General features: G+C 56.5%; 2 protein-coding genes across 2 annotated transcripts in view; both read right to left on the reverse strand.

The window, feature by feature from the left end:
- LOC129532554 (ATPase family AAA domain-containing protein 3B) overlaps positions 1 to 16,790 on the reverse strand; it is a 42,396-nt gene extending 25,606 nt beyond the window's left edge. Inside the window, exon 1 of the mRNA XM_055382187.2 lies at positions 16,695 to 16,790. Within this exon, the coding sequence (XP_055238162.2) occupies positions 16,695 to 16,739 (45 nt within the window). The 5' untranslated portion in view covers positions 16,740 to 16,790. The remainder of the gene's footprint in view (positions 1 to 16,694) is intronic.
- On the reverse strand, positions 1,209 to 15,279 carry ATAD3C (ATPase family AAA domain containing 3C). Its single transcript, XM_055377416.2, has 11 exons — positions 15,265 to 15,279; positions 15,000 to 15,167; positions 12,944 to 13,099; positions 11,924 to 11,980; positions 11,529 to 11,654; positions 11,096 to 11,220; positions 10,269 to 10,320; positions 8,025 to 8,095; positions 6,342 to 6,509; positions 4,630 to 4,738; positions 1,209 to 1,461 (listed from the first exon to the last, which is right to left on the reverse strand). Exons 1-11 carry the CDS (start codon positions 15,277 to 15,279, stop codon positions 1,315 to 1,317), a joined length of 1,194 nt encoding a protein of 397 aa, XP_055233391.2. The 3' UTR covers positions 1,209 to 1,314.
- Positions 16,791 to 25,433: the final 8,643 nt, after the last annotated feature.

A 25,433-nucleotide genomic window follows, 5' to 3' on the forward strand; every position in this document is an offset into this window, starting at 1 on the left:
ATAAGTGCACGTCACAGGAGATATGATGGCTTAGCTTGGGCCCAGAGGCCTGACACCCTGGAGGTGGAGGTTGCAGTGAGCCAAGATCGCACCACTGCACTCCACCCTGGGCGAGCAAGACTCTATTGCCAAAAAAAAAAAAAACAGACCAGGCACCGTGGCTCAAGCCTGTAATCCCAACACTTTAGGAAGCCGAGGCAGGAGGATTACTTGAGCCCAGGAGTTGGAGACCAGCCTGGGCAACAAAGAGACCCTGTCTCTACCCAAAAAAATAAGAGAGGAGGAGAAAAACCAAATGAGTTCCCCAGCCATAGTCAGATGCCCCTGACCCCCACCCCCACCCCATGGCTGTAATCAAGGTTTTGGTTATTTATTTATTGAGAGGGTCTCACTCTGTCACCCAGGCTGGAGTGCAATGGTGTGATCTTGGCTCACTGCAACCTCTGCCTCCCATGCTCAGGCGATCCTCCTACCTCAGCCTCCAAGCCAAGAAGCTGGGACCACCGGCATGTGCCACCTGGCCTGGCTTTTTTTTTTTTTTTTTTTTAGAGGGAGTTTGACTCTTGTTGCCCATGCTGCAGTGCAATTCCATGGTCTCAGCTCAGTGCAACCTCCACTTCCCGGGCTCAAGTGATTCTTCTGCCTCAGCCTCCTGAGTACCTGGGATTTCAGGCACTTGCCACCACGGCCGGCTAATTTTTTTTTTTTTTTTTTTTTTTTTTCAGGAGAGATGGGGTTTCACCATGTTGGCCAGGCTGGTCTGGAACTCCCGACCTCAGGTGATCCACCCTCCTTGGCCTCGCTGAGATTCCAGGCGTGAGCCACAGCGCCCAGCCCCATCATCAAGGTTTGCAGGGACTAGCTGCAAAGCCAGGGCAGGGGCGGCATCTATCTGAAGCCGCTGTGTCTGTTTCGCGTGCACTTCCTCCACCGTGTGTCTGGCCACAGGCAGCTCTGGCGGAGGGGAGGGAGGCGAAGGGGCACCCGCGTATGCACGGCCTCAGGATGGGGCACGGGCAGCCGGTCCCGGGCGGCATTCAGGCACCCGGCCCCGCCGTGGCAGGCACCTCCTGTGAAGCCCACCCCTCTGTGGTTAAATCCTCCAGAAAGCCCCAGCTTCTGCCTTTTCTGTCACCTTTGACCCCAGGGGGACGTTAGGGGGCCCCAAACCCCGCCCCGCGTCAGCCAATAGACACAGCGGTGCGGAGCGTGTGGGACTTTATTACGGGAGCATCTCCTAAATGTGCGGGCCGCAAAGGCAGGGGTGGGAGGGGTCCGCGGCCAGGCTCCGTGAGGTGTGGTCTCCCCATGGACTCAGGATGAGGGTTGCTCGTCCTCGGGCCCAGGCCTCTCCCCCTTCAGCCAGCGCATCATCTGCTGGTGCTGCTGGACAGCATCTTGCACGCAGGCGTCCATCATGGCCTCGGTCAGGACCCCGTCCTTGGAGGCATATGCCGTGGCCTAGTGGGGAGAGGGAGCTGAGGGAGGCCGCCATGGGAACACCCCACCCCAAAATGCACGCCAGGGCCCCGAGGTGGGGAGGGGGGCTCCAGGATGGCCTGAGGGTGAAACACAGGCTTCCCGCACCTCGGCAGAGCCCAGCACGTGTGTGGACACCAGGAGCGGCCCCTGCAGTGCCCACAGCCCTGCCTGCGTCCTCAGCACTGCTATTGCTCAATGACTTTCTAATAATAGAAAGCCCAAGGCGGAGCCTCACTGAAGGCCGACCCAGGGCAGCTTCCGAGAGGCAGGTGGGAACTGCAGACCCTCTGCGTGTCTCAGCCGTGGCCAGGCAGTGCCCCTGGGTCACAGGGACCTCAGACCCTGACCCTCACAGGCCTCCAGGGCAGAGGCAGCCACTGCCCACCTTGAGGCACGTGGCTGGTGGCACCAAGGCCACCCCTGCCTCACCTTCCTGTCTTCCTGGGCACAGGGCTTGGCATCTAGCACATGGAGGCTGGAGCTGCTGGAGCTGCTGGGGCTGTGGCCCTCGGTGTGGCTTCAGGCAGCCTCAGGTCTAGCCCTTCTGCCAGACAGGTCACTCTCCATCCCAATGCCAGAAAAGGGCATGGAGTCCCCAAGGGGAGTCACCCGTGGGTCAGGGTCAGGGTGTGGGGACCCCCACTGGGCGCCATGCTCAGGAGCGCACCAGGACGCCTGGAGGAAGCACAGGGCAGGGGACCCTTCCTGGACAGCTGAGCGGGTCCCTAGCCCCATCCCAGCTATGCCTCCCAGAGGCAGGATTCATCTCACGGCGTGCAGGGGCAGCAGCACACCATCCTCCCACAACACTGTCGCCACGATGGAACCTGCCATGGGGATGACCACGTGGTGCCCGTCCCCTCTGCCAGCGCCCATCCCTCACCAAGAGCCACTGTGTGGGGAGACACTGACCGGAGCCAGACTGCCACTGTGGGTCAGGGGCCCGGGAGTGCAGGAGAGACTGACCGGAGCCGCACCGCCACTATGCATCAGGGGCCCAGGACTGCTCAACATCATTTTTGGTCTTGAGGCCACCCAAGAGAGGGCAAACAGGTGCAGGGACCCTCAGGGTCCACCCGAGTGGCTGCACCTCACGCAGGGCCCAGCAGAGGAAAGGGGCTACGCAGATGCTCATGGGGCCACCCCTCCGGGAAGCACGGGACCTGGCAGGAGCCCACCAGAAGTGACAGGTAAATGTCACGTGGCCTCCTGGGTGGGATTCTGGGGCTAATTTTGTATTTTTAGTAGAGACAGGGTTTCACCATGTTGGCCAGGCTGGTCTTGAACTCCTGACCTCAGGCAATCCACCCACCTCAGCTTCCCAAAGTGCTGGGATTACAGGCATGAGCCACCGTGCCCAGCACAAAAAGAAAAAAACTCTTGAAGGACAAAGTTGGTGCTGGGCGTGTTGGCTCACCACCACCGCTGTGAGCAGTGCGGGATGAGTGTCCTTATAAGCGACACCAGAGTGAGCTCAGTCACTCTCTCTGCCACATGAAGACCCAGCAAAGAGCACTCCACAGGGAGGGACCGAGCTGGCACCCTGACCTTGGGCCTGTAGCCTTCAGAGCGGTGGGCACACACGCCCCAGTGGTTATGGCAGACGCAGCAGTCGACCACACTCCTGTTCTTTTTTTTTTTTTTTGAAACAGTCTCACTCTGTTGCTCAGGCTGAAGTACAGTGGCACGATCTCGGCTCACCGCAACCTCCACCTCCTGGGTTCAAGCGATTCTCCTGCCTCAGCCTCTCGAGTAGCTGAGAATACAGGTATGCACCACCACCATGCCTGACCAATTTTTGTATTTTTAGTAGAGGTGGAGTTCGACATGTTGGCCAGGCTGGTCTCGAACTCCTGGCCTCAAGTGATTCTCTCTCCTTGGCCTCCCAGCATGCTGGGATTACAGGTATAAGCCATGACCAAATTATTCTTATTTTTTAAGACAGGGTCTCACTCTGTAACCCAGGCTGGAGTGCAGTGGCACAATCACAGCTCAGTGCAGCCTCCGCCTCCTGGACTCAAGTGACCCTCCCACCTCAGCCTCCCAAGCAGCTGGCATCACAGGTATGCACCACTAGGTCTGGCTAATTTTTTAATTTTTTGTAGAGATGGGTTCTTGACTTGCTTTCCAGGCTGGTCCTGAACTCCTGGTTTCAAATAATCTGGCTGACTTGACCTCCCCAAATGCTGGGAATACAAGCATCAGCCACCACCATGCCTGGCCTCTGCTTTCTTAGTTGTGGAAACAGACCTGGTCCCAAGTGGGGACGGCCTGGAACAGAGACCTCAGCTGACCCACAAGGACGGGGTTTGAGATCTGGGGCTCTTTGTCACAGCGGCATAACCCAGCCTGTACTGACTAATACAGCTCCCTACATACCCCGGCTCCAACGTTCAAATCAAGGTACTCGGCTGCTTCATTAAGCTGTCACTCATTCATTCAAAAGCACTGCTAGATCGAGTGACCAGGTTGTCACACACACCCTGCGGACCCCAGAGGCGGCGATGCCTGTGCGTGGCCAGGGCGCCTTCTGCCCCACAGACCTGGTTTTGCTTTTCCAGCAACCCCCAAAGACCAAAGCTTTCTGGATGGCCACGCCCACACTCCTGTGAGTCCCAGCTCCTTGGCCCTGGAGCAGCCACGGAGCTGCAGGAGGGGTGTCCCCGAAGAACAACTGGCTGTGGGACAACCAGAGGCCACTCCCACCCATGTGTCTGGGCCCGTCAAGCAGGACCAAGCCAACGGACTTGGTCCAAGAAACACAACGTCCCTCCACCTCCACCACCACCAAACTCACAAGGGGCCTGTCCTGATGACCATTCACACTGGGGGGTGCCTGTCTGCCAAGGTGAGCATCAGAAGCCTCCCGCCCCACCTGGCAGAGCCCGGGCTACGAGGAACCCGCACTGGCTTCCTGACCTGTGACCGTCAGCCACCGACATGGCCCCACCCTTCTTGCTGGAGCAGGTGCACGCTGCTGCGTGTAGTGGCCTGACTGAGGCAGGGGCCCCGTGTCACCTCTGTGCACTGAAAACCCCTCAACAGAAGCTCCCGCGTGACACCGGTGCTGGGACAGGCCTGGCGCAACCGAGCATCTCCACAGCAGCTGGGCTTCCGTCTGGGTGGGTGCGCCCGAGCCTGACTCACCTGCCAGGACACGGCCAGCTGTGCGATCTTCCGGCATGACATGCCCTCTGTCAGCCGAGCGATCTCTAAGCACTTCCTCCCATAGTCAAACTGGGCCAGCCTCAGACGCCTGGGGAAGGAGTTCCCAAGTGGGCCGGCCAAGGCAGCAGCTCCCACACCACGAGGTGGAGGCCGGAAGACAGGCAGCCAGGCGGACACCCGTGCCAGATGCCCCCTTGGGAGGGACTCTCTACCTGTGACAGCCAAGTTCCACCCCCTTCCTGATGCAAGCCAGGCCTGGGCTGAGCAGGAAGGGGGCGGCTGTGGGGCCTGGAGATGGCCGCACCCCTTCCTAACACCAGCCCTGCCCACTCAGCACCCACAGGGCGCATGGCCGTTACACTGGCAGTGGCGGAGCCCTGAGTTCTAGCAAAAGCTTCTGCCTGGAGGCCACAGAAGCCAGGTCATGGTGCCAGAGCTACGAGCAGCCATGGGGGTGGGGGAGCCCAGGGAAGGGGAGGGCATAGGGAAACTGAGGCCCGGAAAGCTGGTCTGGCATGGAGCAGGCGGCAGTGGAGGGGTCGGCAGGGGAGAACCAGGCACTCTTTGGAACAGAGCAGCTTTTGTCATCACTGGCGACAGCAGGGATTTGGGTCAGGTGCACAGAAGGACTCAGAAACCGGGGCCCTCGGGACGCCAAGAAGTAGAGCAGCCTCTGCTCATCTGGAGTGTTCCCGAGGCAGCCGGTGTGTGGCGCCAGGGCCCCTCATCACCTGGAGGGCTCTGCCCACCGTGCCTGCTGCACCCACCGCCAGCAACAGGGAGCCTGACAGCCTCAAGGCACGTGAGCAGCAAGAGCCGCGCCCCACACCACGAGGCTCCAGGGCCGGGTGTGGCAGCTGGAGGGAGGCCAGGCCAGAAGCCAGCAGTGGACCATGAGGAGCCTCTCCCTCCAGTCCCTACATGGGGGTCTCATGAGGAGCCTCTCCCTCCAGTCCCTCCAGTCCCGACACGGGGTCTCATGAGGAGAGACTCCTTCGAATCCCGACACGGGGTCTCAGAGCAACACTCCACGTCACCTCCCCTCACTGCCAGGGTCTGGGGGTGGCCAGGTACAGGATTTCCTCACAGCTCTCCGCATAGTGAAGAGGAACGTAAAAGAGGCCGGGCACAGTGGCTCACATCTGTAATCCCTGCACTTTGGGAAGCTGAAGCGGGCGGATCACCTGAGGTCAGGGGTTCAAGACCAGCCTGGCCAACATGGTGAAACCGCATCTCCACAAAAATATGAAAAGTAGCCAGACGTGGTCGTGGGCACCTATAATCCCAGCTACTCAGGAGGCTGATGCAGGAGAATCGCGTGAACCCAGGAGGCAGGGGTTGCAGTCAGCTGAGATCGTGCCACTGCACTCCAGCCTGGGGGACAAGAGCGAGACTTCGCCTCAAAAAAAAAAAAATGTTAAAGATTTGTAGGTGATAGTGGACTGTGCCTCCAAAGCAGAAGACACACCACCAGGCTGTTCTCAGGTGGGGATGAGGAAAGGGTGGCAGGACCTCCCCAGATGTGGCCTCTGGGACCCTTGGGGCCCACACGGCTCCTGCACGAAACCGCAGGGCAGGGAGGTGGTGCCCATCCTGGAGACAGGGCCTGCTGGGTGTGTCCGGAGAACAGGAGCAGGGGTGGACCCTGAGCGAGGGCCCCTGGATGGGGGCTGGTGGGGCGGGACACTTACTGCTTTCCTTCTGTGGCCGGCTTAAGAACATACTTGTCAAGATACATTCTCACCAGGCGCGCCCGCTCCTCCTGCCCTGGCAGATCAAAGTGGACCATCACGTCGATGCGGTCATTGATGGCCCAGTCTAACTGCTCGGGGTGGCAGCTGGCCAGGATCAGCATGAATCTGCGGGGCGGGGATGGGGAAGGAAACGCTGGGGCTGCTGGCGGAGCTGTCCCCAGGGGAACAGGTGCTCCTCCGCCCCCTCAGGAAGACTTTCTGGGAGAATCTAAAGCGGCGGCTTGTGAGCACAGGAAACATGAGGAGAACGCGGCCACAGCCCTGGTCACCTGCCTGCCTGCCCCACCACGCCCAGCTGCCCCCCGCCCGGCTTCCTGGGCCTCTGTTCTCACCCTGTGTGGTACTTCCCCGCTGACCCTCGCCCAGCCTGATAGGCAGTGCCAGGAACACCACTCCCTCCTGCTACCTGAACCCCGCTGTGCTGGGAGCAGAGATGCGGGACCCAAAGCCCATGTCAAGATTATGGCCACGCTGGCCAGACGCGGTGGCTCACGCCTGTAATCCCAGAACTTTGGGAGGCCGAGGCGGGTGGATCACCTGAGGTCTGGAGTTCAACACCAGCTGACTGACATGGTGAAACCCCATCTCTACTAAAAAAGAAAAAATACAAAAAATGAGCCGGGCATGGTGGCGCGCGCCTGTACTCCCAGCTGCTTGGGAGGCTGAGGTAGGAGAATCGCTTGAACCCAGGAGGTGGAGGTTGCAGTGAGCCAAGATCACGCCATTGCACCTCAGCCTGGGCAGAAAAAGCAAAAACTCCGTCTCAAAAAAAAAAAAAAAAAATACGGCCACGCGAGCCAGGAGCAGGACCTCGGGGGCCCGGGTTCAGCAGAGGCTCAGCAGGGCTCCAGCCTTGCCTCTCTGGGAAGGACCCGAGTCAGGGCTCCAGGGAGCATCTACCGGCAGCAGCTGACCCAGGAGCCCAACGTGCCTGAGGAGTCAGCCACGGCCGACCAGCAGGACTTGATCCTCCGTGTAACACGTGACTGGGGCTGGAGGGACCCAGGAGACCAAGAAAACTCAAAATTAAGGGACTTGGGAGGGACTAGGGAGCCTGGCCCATGGGCGGTCACCCTACGGGGGACCTCTGGGCGGCAGCCCACAGAGGCCACACAAAGTCGGGTGGGCCCCAAGCCTGGAGGGTGCACCCCTGGCCAGCATCCGGGCAGGGGACCAAGGTCCCAGGTTCCGCCCCAACACACAGGACCTGCTCGTGCCCAGCTTCCCGTGGGAGCAAATGTGTCTCCATCTCCCACCCCAGGGCACACACACCCTCCAAGGGAGACCCAGCAGAGCCTCACACGATGAGACCACCTCCCTTACAGGCACAGGACCCCAAAAACCTAGGGGCACAGGGACCTGCAAGCTGGGGCGGCGGCGCACAGGGCCATGAGGACAGGACTGACCCCAGCTCTGCCCGGGAGGCCCCCGCATGTTCCTCAGTGACACCCCGTGCTGTCCCGAGCTGGGCCGTTCCCAGGGGACATCCGAGGTGGGCACGTTGAGGCCACGGCAGCTGCCCAGCACTGTGAGCCAGGGCCCCTCAGGTCCCTCGGTGGGAACCAAGGGCGCGGCTGCACAGCCCTGCCCGGGGGCCCAGGACCCGAGGGGCTCCCTCACTTGTTGCTGTGCTGGCCCGTGCGGTACAGGAAGGCGTTCAGTGTGGCTCTGAGGTCCTCACTTATCTTCTCCTGCAGAGAGAAGGTTCCAGCCTTAGGCACCAGGAGCAAAGCCTTGTAAACAGCCACAGCAGAAAGTCCCACAGGCCTCCCTCCTGCAGGGAGCAGGGATGTGGCGACACTTTCATGGATCTAGACTCAAAAGCCTGACTAGGGCCAGGGGCAGTGGCTCACGCATACATTTTGGGAGGCCGAGGCAGGCAGATCACACGAGGTAGGGAGTTTGAGACCAGCCTGGCCAACATGGTGAGACCCCGTCTCTACTAAAAATACAAAAATTAGCCAGGCGTGGTGGCACACCTGTGGTCCCAGCTACATGGGAGGCTGAGGCACGAGAATCACTGAAACCTGGGAGGCAGAGGTTGCAGCGAGCTGAAATTGCACCGCTGCACTCCAGCGTGGGCGACAGAGTGAGACTGTCTCAAAAAAAAAAAACAAACCCTGACTGGGCGTGGGGGCTCATGACTGTAATCCCAGAACTTCAGAAGGTCAAGGCAGGAGCATCTCTTTAGCTCAGAAGTTCGAGCCCAGCCTGGGCAACAAGGGGAAACTCCATCTCTACTAACATTACAAAAAAGTTAGCTGGGGCCTGGCGCGGTGGCTCACGCCTGTAATCCTAGCACTTTGGGAGGCCGAGGTAGGCAGATCACCTGAGGTCGGGAGTTCGGGACTAGCCTGACCGACATGGAGAAACCCAGTCTCTAGTAAAAAAAAAAAAAAAAAAAAGACAAAATGAGCTGGGTGTGGTGGTACATGACTGTAATCCCAGCTACTTGGGAGGCCGAGGCAGGGGAACTGCTTGAACCCAGGGGGCGGAGGTTGCGGTGAGCCAAGATCACGCCATTGCACTCCAGCCTGGGCAACAAGAACGAAACTCCATCTCAAAAAAAAAAAAAAAAAAAAAAAAAAAAAAAAAAAAAATTAGGCATGGCACTGTGCCCTTGCACTCCCGGCTACTCAGGCGGCTGAGGCAGGAGGATTGCTTGAGCTCAAGAGGTCGAGGCAACAGTGAGCTGTGATAGTGCCACTGCACTCCAGCCTGGGCGACAGAGACCCTGTCTTAAAATAATAATTGTATGGCTGGGCATGGTGGATCACGCATGTATTCCCAGCATTTTGGGAGGCACCAGCGGGCAGATTATTTGAGGTCAGGAGTTCTCAACCAGCCTGACCAACATGGTGAAACCCCATCTCTACTAAAAATACAAAAAACTTAACTGGGTGTGGTGGCGAACACCTGTAATCCCAGCTACTCAGGGGGCTGAGGCAGGAGACTAGCTTGAACCCAGGAGGCGGAGGTTGCCGCGAGCCAAGACTGCGCCACTTGCAAGCCAGCTTAAGGGATAGAGTGAGACTTTGTCTCAAATAAATAAAAATAAAAATAGACCGGGTGCAGTGGCTCACACCTATAATACCAGCACTTTGAGAGGCTGAGGCGGGTGCATTACAAGGTCAAGAGATCTAGACCATCATGGCCAACGTGGTGAAACCCCATCTCTACTAAAAATACAAAAATTAGCTGGGTGTGGTGGCGGATGCCTATAATCCCAGCTACTTGGGAGGATGAAGCAGGAGAATAGCTTGCACTGGGAGGCAGAGGTTGCACTGAGCCGAGATCACGCCACTGAACTCCACTCTGGCAACAGAGCAAGACACCATCTCAAAAACAAAACAAAACAAAACAAAAAACACTCAAAAGCCAAACCTTAACTTTAAGCTGACCTAAAAAAATGCTGTGTGGTTTTTTTTTTTTTTTTTTTTTTTTTTTTTGAGATGAAGTCTCGCTGTGTTGCCCAGGCTGGAGTGCAGCAGCACGATCTCGGCTCACTGCGAGCTTCGCCTCCCGGGTTCACGCCATTCTCCTGCCTTAGCCTCCTGAGTAGCTGGGACTACAGGCGCCTGCTACCACGCCCGGCTAATTTTTTTTGTATTTTTAGTAGAGACGGGGTTTCACCGTGTTAGCCAGGATGTTCTTGATCTCCTGACCTCGTGATCCGCTTGCCTCGGCCTCCCAAAGTGCTGGTGTTACAGGCGTGAGCCTCCGCACCTGGCCAAAAATGCTGTGTTTTTCACACAAAACTTAGAGAAAAAGAAATTGGGCAGTGGGCTGCGGCCTGGCTCAGGATGACAGCCGCACCCGCCCCACCACCCTCCTGTGGCCAGACAGAGGTTTAGTGTCACTCACAGTGGCTCGCTTCCAAAGGAAGGCGTCTGCTTCATCCACAAAGAGCAGGAGGCTGTGAATGAGAGGGAGGCCAAGAGAGTGATGCCAGGAGCAGCCCACAGCAGCGTCCGGCCATGGCGGGAGCAGGCCAAGCAGGCAGATCCCCATGGGGTCAGGCTCTGCCCCATCGGAGCCCTAAGTCCTGGACCCGACAGAAGCTGATCCACCGACAGAAGCAGACTCTGCCCCGCAGGCTTCACCCCCACCTGGCCCAGTGCAGCACTGGTGGCCACTAAGAGTCCACGCCAGGGACAGGGTCCTTCTGAAGTGAAAGGTCAAAGGCCAGAGGGGAGGGTGCCAACCATGAGGATCATGGTTCCAACGAGGACAGCCGAGGCCGCAAGGGTGCCCGGGCTGTGCCCTGCGCGGGGTCACTGTGGGACCTTTTGAAGGGTGTGTGCCATGCTGTCTTCAGCTAACTTTCAAATGGTTCTGCAAAAGGGAACCAGTGCCCACGCCCACCTGCAGGCGTGTTGGAGGGAGGGCGGCTGTGGAGGAGCCTCCCCTGCAGCTGTGAAGACCCCTCTCCCCCTGCACCCACCCACCTCCCTTCTGCCCTGAGCCAAGTATCCCACCGGCAGCCTCCACACGCCGGGGGCCTCGTGTCCACCAGGGTCCACACTCAGGGGACTTTCCCTCCGAGGGACCCTCCACTGGGCCTCCTGCGTGGCCACAAGGACAGAGCTGCAGAAAGACAAGGTCTCCAAGAGACACCTGGATCCCCTTCCCAGAAGGCAGCCCGCTGGGCCGCAGCCAAGGGCCTGGTGCGTGCTGTGGGGACGTCTCACCCGCGCCGGCTGGTATTGGCCCAGTCAAAGAGCTTGTGCATGGCGGTCACGCCTTCCCGCCCCATGGGGGCCACGTCCCCGCCTGTCATGATGGCGTAGTCCATGCCTGAGTGCAGGGCGAGTTTCTGGACAGGAAGAGTGAGGGGAGACAGAACAGATGTTCCCTCCACCTCTGCAAAGCCTGCACACTCCACCTGGAGTGTGGAGCCCCTGCTGGGCGTCCCTGCCTAGAAGCCACGGCCTGCCAGACAGGAGACGTCCCCCGCCTGGAAGACGGGAGGCGCTGCTGCCCACACCAGCACCCTGAGCCTACACGAGGGTGGGCAAAGACCTAAGGGGGGTCCATTCCCCAGGCAGCTGAGCCCCCCAGACACCTGCAGGCAGGTGAGACCCCAGCGGCCCCTGGCCCACCTGTTCAGCCAGGCGCTCTCACCTTGGCAAACAGCGTCTTCCCGGTGCCTGGTGGCCCGTACAGCAGGATGTGCCTGTACAGGCCCCGGTTCTTCTTGGTGTTCCTTGTTGCTATGGCAATGTCGCGCACCCGTGCTTCCAGGCTGGGCTGCCGGGGAAGATGGGGGCTTGGGGGACACTCTGCACCCACAGAAGCCTCGGGGACAGGGGCTGCGGGAATGCCCGGGTGCAGACTCGGCTCCTCGGGAAGCCTCCCAGCTCATGGGCAGCCTATCTATCCCCGGCACAGTCCAAGCAGTCGCATCTCAGGAGCCAAAAGTTCCTGGGCACCACCACGAGCGCCAGCAAGGGCCACAGCCCGGCCCAGCTCCGGGGTCCCCTCCCTGTGCCTCCCCGGTCCCAGGCACACCGACTTACACTGACCACAACACCCTCCAGCGCGTCCTGGGGTCGACTGAGGAGCCGCCGGCTGACCTGCCGGAGGGGAAGGGGAAGCGCTATTGGGTCACCTGCCACAGCCACGGAACAGCCACCAACGCACACACCCGCTCGGTAATACGCAGAAACGGAGCTGCCCCGAATCACAGCCAGGACCGGCCCGGAACTGGAACCCCGCCCCGCCGGGAGACTGGGTGTCTGTTGCAGGGATTGGGGGCATTTTCCGGTTCCTTATCGGCTTCTCTTTTTTCTGGTTTTTTTTTTTTTTTTTTTTTTTTTTTTTGAGACGGAGTCTCGCTCTGTCGCCCAGGCTGGAGTGCAGTGGCGCGATCTCGACTCCCTGCAAGCTCCATCTCCCAGGTTCACGCCATTCTCCTGCCTCCGCCTCCCGAGTAGCTGGGACTACAGGCGCCCGCCACCACGCCCGGCTAATTTTTTGTATTTTTTTAGTAGAGACGTGGTTTCACTGTGTTAGCCAGGATGGTCTCGATGTCCTGACCTCATGATCCACCTGCCTTGGCCTCCCAAAGTGCTGGGATTACAAGTGTGAGCCACCACGCCCGGCCAGCTTTTATTTTCTTAACCACCCACCGAGTGACCTGTGGAGACCCTGCCACCCCCGTGTGGAGAGCAGGCACCTTGGGGGCTGGCGAACGGCGCGGCTCCCCAGGGAGGCCGCCAGACACTGTGGCCTGTAGCAGCTTCCCCGACAGACGGCCGCACACCCAAGTCCCGGGTCTTGCAAGGACCCCGATGTGCTCCCAGGCCCCATCAAGAGCCCTGAGCAGGGGACACCGAGGCAGACAGGGGAAGGGTCTCACTGATGCAGACCCCTAAGGCACAGTGCCAGACAGGAAAACTCACCTGCGAAGCAGCGTGCGGGTGCCCGTTATCCGGAGAAAGGGAAGGGATGGGAGTATATGCGTGGGCTGTGCTCGTGGGGCAGAAGGGACTCAGCCAGGCACTTGCACTGAGGGAGGGCCAGGCCTGCGCCGCTACCTGGATGGGGTGCCGCAGCGCCTCCAGCACCGTGATGCGGGACGTCTCCCTCACTAGGGACGGCTTCCCCAGCCGAGCCTCGATGTAGCGGCCTGCAACTGCAGTGGCCTTCTTGGCTGAGTAGACCCCGACAGCCAGCAGCGTCAGCCCAGCCACCTGCAGCGGAGACACCACACTGGCGCACCGGCGCCCACCCTCCCTCCCTCCTAGAGAGGGAGACGCACGGGGCTGCCCCCACCCTCTCTCTGCCCGAGGCAGAAGCACAGGGCCGTGTGCTGGCCCCACAGGAACCCGAATTCCCGGCCCCGAATCCCACAGCCACGCAGTTACAGGAGGCAGGTGGGGCAGTCACAGCGTCCTCACTCAGGGCCATTTTCTCTGCAACTGGCAGCATAAATCCTACAAAGCCCTGGTCGCTGAGCAGGGCCCTGGGCAGACCCAGCCGGATATGTCACAGGGCCACACCCTCTGGTACATTCTTGGCCACTAAAAATGGTACTTTATTCCTGGAAAACAAGACTAACCCAAAATCTCTAACTCGTTTTAAAAATCAATTAGGCCGGCTGGGCACAGTAGCTCAGGTCTGTAATCCCAGCACTTTGGGAGGCTGAGGCAGGTGGATCGCCTGAGGTCGAGAGTTGAAGACCAGACTAACCCACATGGAGAAACCCTGTCTCTACTAAAAATACAAAAAGTTAGCTGGCCATGATGGCACATGCCTGTAATCTCGGCTACTTGGGAGGCTGAGGCAGGAGAATCACTTGAACCTTCGAGGCGGAGGTTGCGGTAAGCCCAGACCGCGCCGTCACACTCAAGCCTGGGCAACAACAGCGAAACTCCATCTCAAAAAAAAAAAGAAAGTTTATGCCAGGCCTGGTGGCTCATCCCTGTAATCCCAGCACTTTGGGAGGCCGAGGCGGGCGGATCACTTGAGGCCAGGAGTTCGCAACCAGCCTGGCCAACATGGTGAAACCCCATCCCTACTAAAAATACAAAAATTGGCCGGGCATGGTGGTACACACCTGTAATCATAGCACTTTCTGAGGCCAAGGCAAGTGGATCACCTGAGATCAAGAGTTCGAGACCATCCTGGCCAACAGGGTGAAACCCTGTCTCCACCAAAATACAAAAATTAGCCGGGCATGGTGACCTGCACCTGTAATCCTGGCAACACGAGAGGCTGAGGCAGGAGAATCGCTTGAACCCGGGAGGCGCAGGTTGCAGTGAGCCGAGGTGGCGCCACTGCACTCCGGCCTGGAAGACAGAGTGAGATCCTGTCTCTAAATACAAACAAAAGTCAACAGTGCATTAAGCAGCTCCGTCATGTCCTCACGTGACACCGTCTCACCAACACGGCAACACCACCTGCAACGTTCACCGTCACACTGACAAGGCTACCGGCAGGTGCTGCAGTCACAGCTCTGGGCGCCGGCACCACGGCAGAGCAAGTGCCCACTGAGTGCCAGGCACCTACTGTGTGCTGAGCGGGGCGGGGGGACGGAGGATGCAGCCATGTGCGACGTGGGGCGCCACCACAGCAGGCCGGAGCCTGGGCACAAAAGAGTGAGGCTTTAAAGGAGAGAGGAATCTGTGAACTTCAAACTCTCAGGGTTTTCTGAGGAATAAAGAGGGTTTTTGCAAAATGGAGTCAGGGTGGCCTTCTGGTTTTTCTTTCTTCTTTTTTTTTTTTTTTGAGAAGGAGCCTCGCTCTGTCCCAAGGTTGGAGTGCAATGGCAGGATCTTAGCTCACTGCAACCTCTGCCTCCCAGGTTCAAGTGATTCTCTACCTCTGCCTCCTGAGTAGCTGGGACTACACGCACGTGCCATGTGTAGAGATGGCATCTCACTGTGTGGCCCAGACTGGCAACTGTGTTTTCTTCTCCCAGCTCAAGGAGGGAGGAGCGGCTCCCACCAGCAGGTCCAGTTTGGGCTTGTTCCATGCTGGGAGAGCGCCAGGACCTGTGCAGAGCCAGCAGGGACAGGACCTGTGGCGCCAGGAGGCCCCCACATGCTGCCCCTCAGCCACCTGCCAGCCCTGTTTTATGAGTATGTTTACCGTGGCTGTCACTTTGTCCCGGTCTGTCACAAAGGCACGGAATCCTTCCCCAAACAAGGTGCCAGCCGTCCTGTGGGGAAAGCAGTGGTGTGACCAGGAGGGAAACAAAGACCCACGCCATGTAGCAAGAGCAGGTTGAGGGTGAGGCCTTGACACAGCAGCCCGGTCCTGCCAGGACAGGGGGGCAGTGTCCCCACCAAGGAGCCAGCCTACAGCGGCCAGACCTGGGAGAGCTGGAGAGCACCCTGGGACCAGCGACTCACACCTGTGGGGGCTCCATCTGCGGCTGGCCCGGGCCTCGGCAGCACTCACCTGATGGACTCCAAGAAGGTCTGATGGTGCTTCTGCACGGACTCCTCCTGCTTCCGTAAATCCTCATTGACAAGTTGCTGAGAAGAAGCCGCAGAAAAAGAGAAAAGCCTTTAAAACCAGAAAAATGCTCAACACCAATCCAGAGGTTGCGTCCGCCCCAGGACCGCAGGGCTCCAAGGGTCCCGGGCACCTGGGGACCTGCAGACGCCGCACCCTGACACAGACACGGGTGACATCGGCCGGGACGGCAGTCACTGAGGGGATGGGTTCAGGGGCCCAAACTCCCCAGTAGCAGAAACAGCCCCCACTGTGGCTTCCCTGACAAGGGCCACTGCGGGCCGACCTCCCAACACCACTGCCCTGATTCAGGCTGGGCTTAAGGAAGCTTCTGTCTTCTGCCAATTAAACGTTAAAGCTACAATGCCCACAACAGGCAACACGTGAACCCCGCCTGCGAGCTCAGGACTGAAGGTGACCGGCCGGGCACCGTGGCTCACACCTGTAATCCCAGCACTTTGGGAGGTCGACGCAGGTGATCACTTGAGGTCAGGAGTTCAAAACTAGCCTGGCCAACATGGTGAAACCCCATCTCTAATAAAAATACAAAAATTAGCCGAGTATGGTGGTGGGTGCCTGTAATCCCAGCGACTTGGGAGGCTGAGGCAGGAGAGTCGCTTGAACCCAAGAGGCAGAGGTTGCAGTGAGCTGAGATCGCACCATTGCACTACAGCCTGGGCAACAGAGTGAGACGCCGTTTCAAAATAAATAAAATTAAAAAATCCTGCTGAGATGGACACGGTAGCTCACGCCTGTAATCCCAGAACTTTGGGAGGCTGAGGCAGGCGGAGATCGGGAAATCGACACCATCCTGGCTAACACGCTGAAACCCCGTCTCTACTAAATATACAAAAAAAATTAGTCGGGCATGGTGGCAGGTTGCCTGTAGTCCCAGCTCCTCAGGAGGCTGAGGCAGGAGAATGGTGTGAACCCGGGAGGTGGAGCTTGCAGTGAGCCAAGATCGCACCACTGCACTCCAGCCTGGGCGACAGAGCAAGACACCTACTCAAAAAAAAAAAAAAAAAAAAAAAAAAAAAGATCCTGCTGAGCTCAAAGAAATCAGGTGAGAATGTCAAGAAGACCCAGGCCTTCCGGACGACCAGACGCCCTCACCAACACCGGCCCTCCCTTTCAGACGACACTGCAGCAGCGTCTCTCACCTCCCCTTGTTTCCTTCTGTGAAATGAGGTGCCCAAGCTCGGCCCTGGGCCCCACTGCTGCCCATGTACACGCCCCCGGCCCTACCCACTGGCAGTAGCCCTACCAATCACCACGCCCGAACCCCATGTGCACCCCGGCCTCCCCGCCCACACCGGCCCCACTCACTTTGAGCTTGGACTGTTGCTCCAACTGCAGCGTCTGCTCCTGCATCTGCGCCAGATTCAGGGCATCCTTGGCATAACCTGCAGACGCAGGGACACGGAGGGCAGGTGTTAGGATACACGGATGCCGCTGGGCAGGCACGCATACCAGCTAAGGGGCTTTCTGGAATCCACGGCCACACCTCGACCTCAAAGCCCCCAGCCCTGCCTTCCCATCCTCCTTCCTAGTCAGACCTGGAGTGACGATGCCCCATCCCCAGCACACGGCCTGATGCATTTGTGAGGTTTTATCCCCCCCAGGGATGGTCTTGGAGAGCCACATCAGGAAGGCCATCCCATGTGGACGGGAGGAGGCTCTTTCCCAATCCAACAGAAAGTCAGGTGATGACTAAAGTGTCCATTTTTTCACGTTACATATGCTTTTTTTTTTTTTTTTTTTTTGAGACGGAGTCTCGTTCTGGCCCAGGCTGGAGTGCAGTGGCGCGATCTTGGCTCACTGCAAGCTCTACCTCTTGGGTTCACGTCATTCTCCTGCCTCAGCCTCCCGAGTAGCTGGGACTACAGGCGCCCGCCACTATGCCCGGCTAATTTTTTGTATTTTTAGTAGAGACGGGGTTTCACCGTGTTAGCCAGGATGGTCTCGATCTCCTGACCTCGTGATCCGCCCGCCTTGGCCTCCCAAAGTGCTGGGATTAGTGTGAGCCACCGCGCCCGGCACATACCTTTTCCTAAGCTTCCAATGGCTGTGGTCAGTGATCTGCTATCAAGCATGTGCAGGCAAGAAAGGGAAAGAATAAGAATTAGATAGCAGCCAACAAGCTCAGGGTGACGAGGACAAGCATCTGACAACGTCCTCAGTTACATTTTGTTCCCAGTGGGGAACCGACACAGGTCGATGTTTGGGTGACCTGGGACAGAAGTACGTATTCTCCGAGCTGCTGAGGACTCAGCATCAGGTCTCAAAATTTTCTGGGATGAGTTTTCCCATCACAAAATTTTACCATAAAAATCTTCTGGCCGGGCGCGGTGGCCCATTGGGAAAATATGCAGGACCTTGGGGAGTTAATCATGAACGGGATTAAAGAATCCATGCCCCGAACCCAGAATCTTACCCGAATATTTAACATACAGCAAGGAAAAGATAAAGGGCCTGCGACATAATTTTTAGACAGATTAAAAGAACAAATGAGAAAATATGCTGGTCGAGGTGTCGAGGATCCTCTTGGGCAAGGAATTTGTCACTAACAATTGGCCAGATATTAACCACAAATTACAAAAGAAAGAACTAGAAAAATAAGCCTATAGAAGAGATTCTAAGAGAAAGGGAAAAAAAATCTTAGAGGAAAGAGAAAGACTGACAGAAGGAACAGAGAAAGTCAGAGAGAGAGAGAGAGACAGAGTCAAAGAGAGAGAGAGACAGAGTCAAAGAGAAAGACTGACAGAAGGAACAGAGAAAGTCAGAGAGAGAGAGAGAGAGACAGAGTCAAAGAGAGAGAGAGACAGAGTCAAAGAGAAAGACTGACAGAGGGAACAGAGAAAGTCAGAGAGAGAGAGAGTCAAAGAGAGAGAGAGACAGGCAGAGACAGAGTCAGAGAGAGAGACAGAGAGAGACAGAGTTAGAGAGAGAGTGAGACAGAGAGAGAGACAGAGTCAAAGAGAGAGAGAGAGTCAGAGAGAGACAGAGTTAGAGAGAGAGAGACAGAGTCAGAGAGAGAGACAGAGTCAGAGAGAGACAGAGTTAGAGAGACAGAGTCAAAGAGAGAGAGACAGAGAGACAGAGTCAAAGAGAGAGAGAGAGAGAGTCAAAGAGAGACAGAGACAGAGTCAGAGAGAGAGACAGTTAGAGAGACAGAGTCAAAGAGAGAGACAGTCAGAGAGAGAGACAGAGACAGAGTCAGAGAGAGAGACAGAGTCAAAGAGAGAGAGACAGAGTCAAAGAGAGAGAGACAGAGTCAAAGAGAGAGAGAGAGACAGAGTCAGAGAGAGACAGAGAGACAGAGTCAAAGAGAGAGAGAGACAGAGTGAGAGAGAGACAGACTTAGAGAGACAGAGTCAAACAGAGACAGTCAGAGAGAGAGACAGAGTTAGAGAGAGAGACAGAGTTAGAGAGAGAGAGAGACAGTTAGAGAGAGAGAGACAGAGTTAGACAGACAGAGAGAGACAGAGATACAGAGTTAAAGAGAGACAGAGAGAGAGAGACAGAGTCAAAGAGACAGAGAGAGCCAGAGAGAGAGAGACAGAGTTAGAGAGAGAGAGAAAAGGAGAGATAGAAGTAGTCAAGAAAAAGCAATGTGCCCTATTCTTTTAAAAGCCAGAGTACGCCCGGCGTGGCAGCTCACGCCTGTAATCCCAGCACTTTGGGAGGCCGAGGCGGGCAGATCACGAGGTCAGGAGATCATCCTGGTTAACATGGTGAAACCCTGTCTCTACTAAAAATATAAAAAATTAGCCGGGCGCGGTGGTGGACGCCTGTAATCCCAGCTACGCGGGAGGCTGAGGCAGGAGAATTGCTTGAACCCAGGAGAGACGGAGGTTGCAGTGAGCCGACACAGTGCCACTGCACTCCAGCCTCGGCGACGAATGAGACTCTGTCTCAAAAAAAAAAAAAACAAAAAAAAAAACAAAAAAAAAAACTTACCGAAAGGCATGGAGGCCACTGACAACTATCCTTAATGTGGTAACCCACAGACGGCTGTAGTGCATTACGGGACGACACTTATTTAAAGATAGTTCCTCCCAGGTGATTCGAGGAAAAAGACACAATGGGTAATCAGTAACTAACAGGAGAAACTCTTGTGGAAATAGAGTTAAGAGGCCGGGCTCTGTGGCTCACACCTGTAATCCCTGCACTCTGGGAGGTTGAGGCGAGTGGATCACCTGAGGTCAGGATCACCTGAGGTCAGGAGTTCGAGAGCAGCCTGGCCAACATGGTGAAACCCCGTCTCTACTAAAAATACACAAATTAGCTGGCCGTAGTGGCAGGCACCTGTAATCCCAACTACTCAGGAGGCTGAGGCAGGAGAATCGCTTAAACACAGGAGGTGGAGGTTGCACTGAGCCGAGATGACGCCACTGCACTCCAGCCTGGGCGACAGAGTAAGACTCCGTGTCAAAAATAAAAAAATAGAGTTAAGAAAGTTTCCTAATAATTGGTCTGCTCAAGCATGAGCTGTTTGCACTCAGCCAAGCCTCAAAGTACTTACAGAACCAGGAAGGAACCATCTATACCAATTCTAAGTATGCCTTTGGAGTGGCTTTTTTTTTTTTTTTTTTTTGAGACGGAGTCTCGCTCTGTCGCCCAGGCTGGAGTGCAGTGGCGCAATCTCGGCTCACTGCAAGCTCCGCCTCCCGGGTTCACGCCATTCTCCTGTCTCAGTCTCCCGAATAGCTGGGACTACAGGTGCCTGCCACCACACCCGGCTAATTTTTTGTATTTTTAGTAGAGACGGGGTTTCACCGTGTTAGCCAGGATGGTCTCGATCTCCTGACCTCGTGATCCACTCGCCTCGGCCTCCCAAAGTGCTGGGATTACAGGCATGAGCCACTGCGCCCGGCCTGAAGTGGCTTATACGTTAAAAAATATATATATTAGACTGAATGAAGTCTTATTAATAGCAAAGGATAATTAAAATCCCAAACTCGCAAGGTTTTCAGCAAAAGTAAAGTTTGCTATAAGTTATCATCATAGGCCAGGTGCGGTGGCTCATGCCCGTAATCCCAGCACTTTGGGAGGCCGAGGCGGGTGGATCGCCTGAGCTCAGGAGTTCACAATCAGCCTTGGCAACATGGTGAAACCCCGTCTCTACTAAAATACACAAAATTAGCTGGGTGTGTCAGCCTGTGCCTATAGTCCCAGCTACTTGGGAGACTGAGGCAGGAGAATCACTTGAACCCAGGAAGCAGAGGTTGCAGTGAGACAAGATCGTGCCACTGGACTCCAGCCTCGGTGACAGAGCAAGACTCCATCTCAAAAATAAAAAATAAAAAAAAGGCTGAGCGCGGTGGTTCACACCTGTAATCCCAGCACTTTGGGAGGCCGAGATGGGCAGATCACGAGGTCAGGAGATCGAGACCATCCTGGCTAACACGGTGAAACCCTGTCTCTACTAAAAATACAAAAAATTAGCTGGGCATGGTGGCGGGCGCCTGTAGTCCCAGCTACTCAGGAGGCTGAGGCAGGAGAATGGCGAGAACCCGGGAGGCGGAGCTTGCAGTGAGCTGAGATCGCACCACTGCACTCCAGCCTGAGCGACAGAGCGAGACTCCGTCTCAAAAAGAAAAAAAAAAAATAGAGGAACCACACAGCAGTAGGGGCTACCTGAGTCAGGAATAAGAACCCCTTCCCCTCCCTTGTCCAGGCGCTCACCATTGCTCCATCTATGAGACGCCCCCTTCTATAGCAGTAAATTCCGCAGCTGAGAAAATTTAACATTCGAGTGCTACTTCCTTTGCGACACCGAAAATTTACATAAAACACAGCGAGCCGCCGAGATCACACCACTGCACTCCAGCCTGGGCGACAGAGTGAGACTCCGTCTGAAAAAAACAAACAGGCCGGGCGCGGTGCCTCAGGCCTGCAACCCCAACACTTTGGGAGGCCGAGGCAGGAGGATCGCTTGAGCCCAGGAGTTGGAGACCAGCCTGGGCAACAAAGAGAGACCCCGTCTGTACCAAAAAATAGGAGAGAAGAAAAACCCAATGAGTTCCCCAGCTGTACCCCCTCCCCCCGACCCCATCCCCACCCCCCACCATGGCCATCATCAAGGGTTTGGTTTTATTTTTATTTTTATTTTTTAATTTATTTTGAGACAGGGTCTTGCTCTGTCACCCAGGCTGGAGTGCAGTGGTGCGATCTCGGCTCACTGTCACCTCTGCCTCCCATGCTCAGGCGATCCTCCTAGCTAAGCTAACAAGCTGGGACCACAGGCACATGCCACCAGGCACCGCTAATTTTTATTTTATTTGAGACGGAGTTTCACTCTTGCTGCCCAGGCTGGAGTGCAATGGTGGGATCTTGGCTCACTGCTACCTTTGCCTCCTGGGTTCAAGTGATTCTCCTGCCTCGGCCTCCGAGTACCTAGGATTACAGGCACCTGCAACCACGCCCCAGCTAATTTTTGTATTTTTAATACAGACGGGGTTTCACCACATTGGCTGGGCTGGTCTCGAACTCCTGACCTCAGGTGATCCACCCGCCTCAGTCTCCCAAAGTGCTGGGATTACAGGAGTGAGCCACGGCACCTGGATTTTTCTTTTGTATTTTTTGTAGAGATGGGGTTTCACCATGTTGGCCACGCTGTTCTCAAACTCATGAGCTCAGGAGATCCACCCACCCAGGCCTCCAAAAGTGTTAGGATTCCAGGCGTGAGCCACTGTGCTGGGCTCCATCAAGGTTTTTGTTTTTTTTTTTTTTTAAACAGTTCCACTGCCCAGGCCGGAGTGCAGTGGCTCGATCTCGGCTCACTGTGACCTCCGCCTCCCGGGTTCAAGCGAATCTCCTGCCTCAGCCTCCCGAGTAGCTGGGATTACAGGCACCCACCACCATGCCGGCTAATTTTTTTGTATTTTTAGTAGAGACGGGGTTTTGCCATGTTAGCCAGGTTGATCTCCAACTCTTGATCTTGTGATTCACTTGCCTCAGCCTCCCAAAGTGCTGGGATTACAGGCGTGAACCACCTAGCCCGGTCTAACTTGGCTTAATTTTAAATACAAAGTATTGATTGCTGGTTTAAGATTTAGGCAATTCCTTTAAAGAGGAATTGAGGCCAGGCTTGGTGACTCATCCTGTAGAGGCGGGAGGATCTCTTGAGGCCAAGAGTTGGAGACCAGCCTGGGCATTATAGCAAGACTCGGTCTCTACAACAAATTTTTACCATTAGCGGGTGTGGTGGTGCACGCCTCTGGGGCTAATTAGGGCCTAGTAGGGTATGGCTACTGGACAGGCTGAGGCAGGAGGATCACTTGAGCCTGGGAGGTCGAGGCTGCAGTGAGCTACAATCACACCACTGCACTCCAGCCTGGGCTCAGAGTAAGAACCCATCTCTAAAGGGAAAAAGAGAGAAATGGAGAGAGCGAGCAGAGGTAGACAGCCTCCCTCCAAGCACTGCAGCTCCGAGGGGTCTGCTCTCCGATGGGCCCGTTGCGTGCCCAGGCTCCTCTTCTGTTTCCTACTTCAACCAACAGCCTACACCCTTCCTAAGGACACAAAGTTCAGAAAGCATTGTTTCATCGACCAATATGAGGCTCTGCGCCATGGCACTGTGCTGTTTCGTTGCTGTGATTCCCCCGACCATCCCTGCACCCCGCCCTGCCCCCAAAGCAAAGGTTTCCTGTCTGAGAGTCCTCCAGCAGTGAGGACCTGGAGGAGTGACTGTGCAGGTTCCAGATGCAGGTGGACAGCCTGGCCTCCAGCCTGACCTTGAGCCAAGACAGGGACGAAGCTGCCTCCGGAAGCCTGGGCCAGCGGGGACAGGGGCTGGAGTCCCAGAGTAGGCCCCAGCCAGGCAGTGGGTACCACGCTCTGCTCCCAGAATTCAGGCAGCGAGTGTGGTTCCTGAGCTCTCTGCATCTGAGCAGACCTCTGGGGACAGGGAGCTGCATGGTACGCCAGGACTGTGGTCTCCCAGTGTGGCCTGTGGCCCCCAGTGACCCAACCCCAGGGCATCCAGGACCGAGGCTGCAGTGGCCGACTGCGTGTCTTCCATGGACGATGCCTGGGCAGAAGCGTGCCCTCTTACACCTGAGCACAGTGTGGTCATGAAGTCACCGCTGGCCCCCACATCACTCAGCAGCCTCATTCTTCTCAGGGGCCCGGCCTTCAGGAGGGAGGGGCAGGTCCCATTCCTATTCTTTCTCTCCAGCTTCCAAAATGACCCAGTAGTTCTGGTCTCAGCCTGGGCCAGCATGGCCCCCCTGCTCCTTCCCCACTCGTTCTGGTCTCAGCCTGGGCCAGCATGGGCCCCCTGCTCCTTCCCCAATGGGCAGGCCCTCGCACAACCAAAACAAGAGCTGCCCAACTGGACCCTCCTGAGCCACGGCCCCCAGCGTATGGCCCTGCGCTGCTGGTCCCCCACAACCACCCACCAAAAGCAGGGCTCCCAGTTCTCCATAGGGCTCCCTGAAAGCCGTCAGCCCCTGCCAGCACTCCTCAAAGTGCACTGATTCTCGAGAGGCAAACGAAAGCAGCAGTGCCAGGCCAGGCGCGGTGGCTCCTGTCTGCAGTCCCAGCACTGTGGGAGGCCAAGGCAAGAGAATCCTTTGTGGTCAGGAGTTTGAGAACAGCCTGGGTAACATAGGAAGACCCTTATCCCTAAAAAAAAAAATGTTGCCAGGAGTGGTGACTTACACCTGTAATCCCAGCACTTTGGGAGGCTAAGGTGTGTGGATCACTTGTGCCCAGGAGTTCAAGACAAACCTGGGCAACACGGCAATATCCCATCTCTACTAAAAATACAAAAATTAGCTGGGCGTGGCGGGGTGCGCCTGTAGTCCCAGCTGCTCGGAGGGCTGAGGTGGATCGTTTGAGCCTGGGAGATGGAGGCTGCAGTGAGCTATGAGTACATTACTGCACTCCAGCTTAGGAGTGAGATCCTGTCTCAAAAAAAAAAAAAAAAAAAAAAAGGGTCCAGGCAGGGTGCTCACACCTGTAATCCACGCACTTTGGGAAGCTGAGGCCGTTGGATCACCTGAGGTCAGGAGTTCGAGACCAGCCCGGCCAACGTGGTGAAAACCCCCGTCTCTATTAAAAACACAAAAATTAGCCGGGCGTGGTGGCACCTGTAATCCCAGCTACTCAGGAGGCTGAGGCAGGAGAATCGCTTGAATCTGGGAGGCAGAGGTAGCAGTGAGCTGAGATCGCGCCGCTGCACTCCAGCCTGGGTGACAGAACAAGACTTTGTCTCCCCCCACCCCCCAAAAAAGCAGGAAACACACAGCTACTGCCCGGGAGCTGACGGTCCTAAACTGTCCTCTCTCTGGCGGGAGGCTGTCATGTGGGCTGTGCTTCGGGGACTGGACTTGGTTTATTACTGTCACTATAGAAAATTGACTTGGTTTGGCCGGGCGCGGTGGCTCACGCCTGTAATCCCAGCACTTTGGGAGGCTGAGGCGGGCGGATCACCAGGTCAGGAGATCGAGACCATCCTGGCTAACACGGTGAAACTCTGTCTCTACTACAAACATAAAAAAATTAGCCGGGTGTGGTGGCGGGAGCCTATAGTCCCAGCTACTCGGGAGGCTGAGGCAGGAGAATGGCGTCAACCCAGGAGGCGGAGCTTGCAGTGAGCTGAGATCGTGCCACTGCACTCCAGCCTGGGCAACAAAGCCAGACTCCGTCTCAAAAAAAAAAAAAAGAAAAGAAAAGAAAATTGACTTGGTTTATCACCATCACTATAGAAAATTGACTTGGTTTGTCACCGTCACTATAGAAAATTGACTTGGTTTGTCACCATCACTATAGAAAATTGACTTGGTTTATTGCCGTCACTATAGAAAATTGACTTGGTTTGTCATCGTCACTATAGAAAATTGACTTGGTTTATTACCGTCACTATAGAAACAGGCGACCCGCTTCCCTAGGTGGCTCCCAGCAGCGTGGCCCACGCTTGGACACCCCACTCCCCAGAAATCTGGACTGAGACCCCAGGCCTCTGTCTGGCTTCTCACAAACAGCTGTCTGGAGAGCTTCACGTGCTGGAGAGCTGTTGCTCCGTCATCGCTCACGGAGGCATGGGCCCGAATTTCA

Source organism: Gorilla gorilla, chromosome 1 (genome assembly GCF_029281585.2).
Source record: "Gorilla gorilla gorilla isolate KB3781 chromosome 1, NHGRI_mGorGor1-v2.1_pri, whole genome shotgun sequence".
In the NCBI taxonomy this organism is placed as follows: Eukaryota; Metazoa; Chordata; class Mammalia; order Primates; family Hominidae; genus Gorilla; species Gorilla gorilla.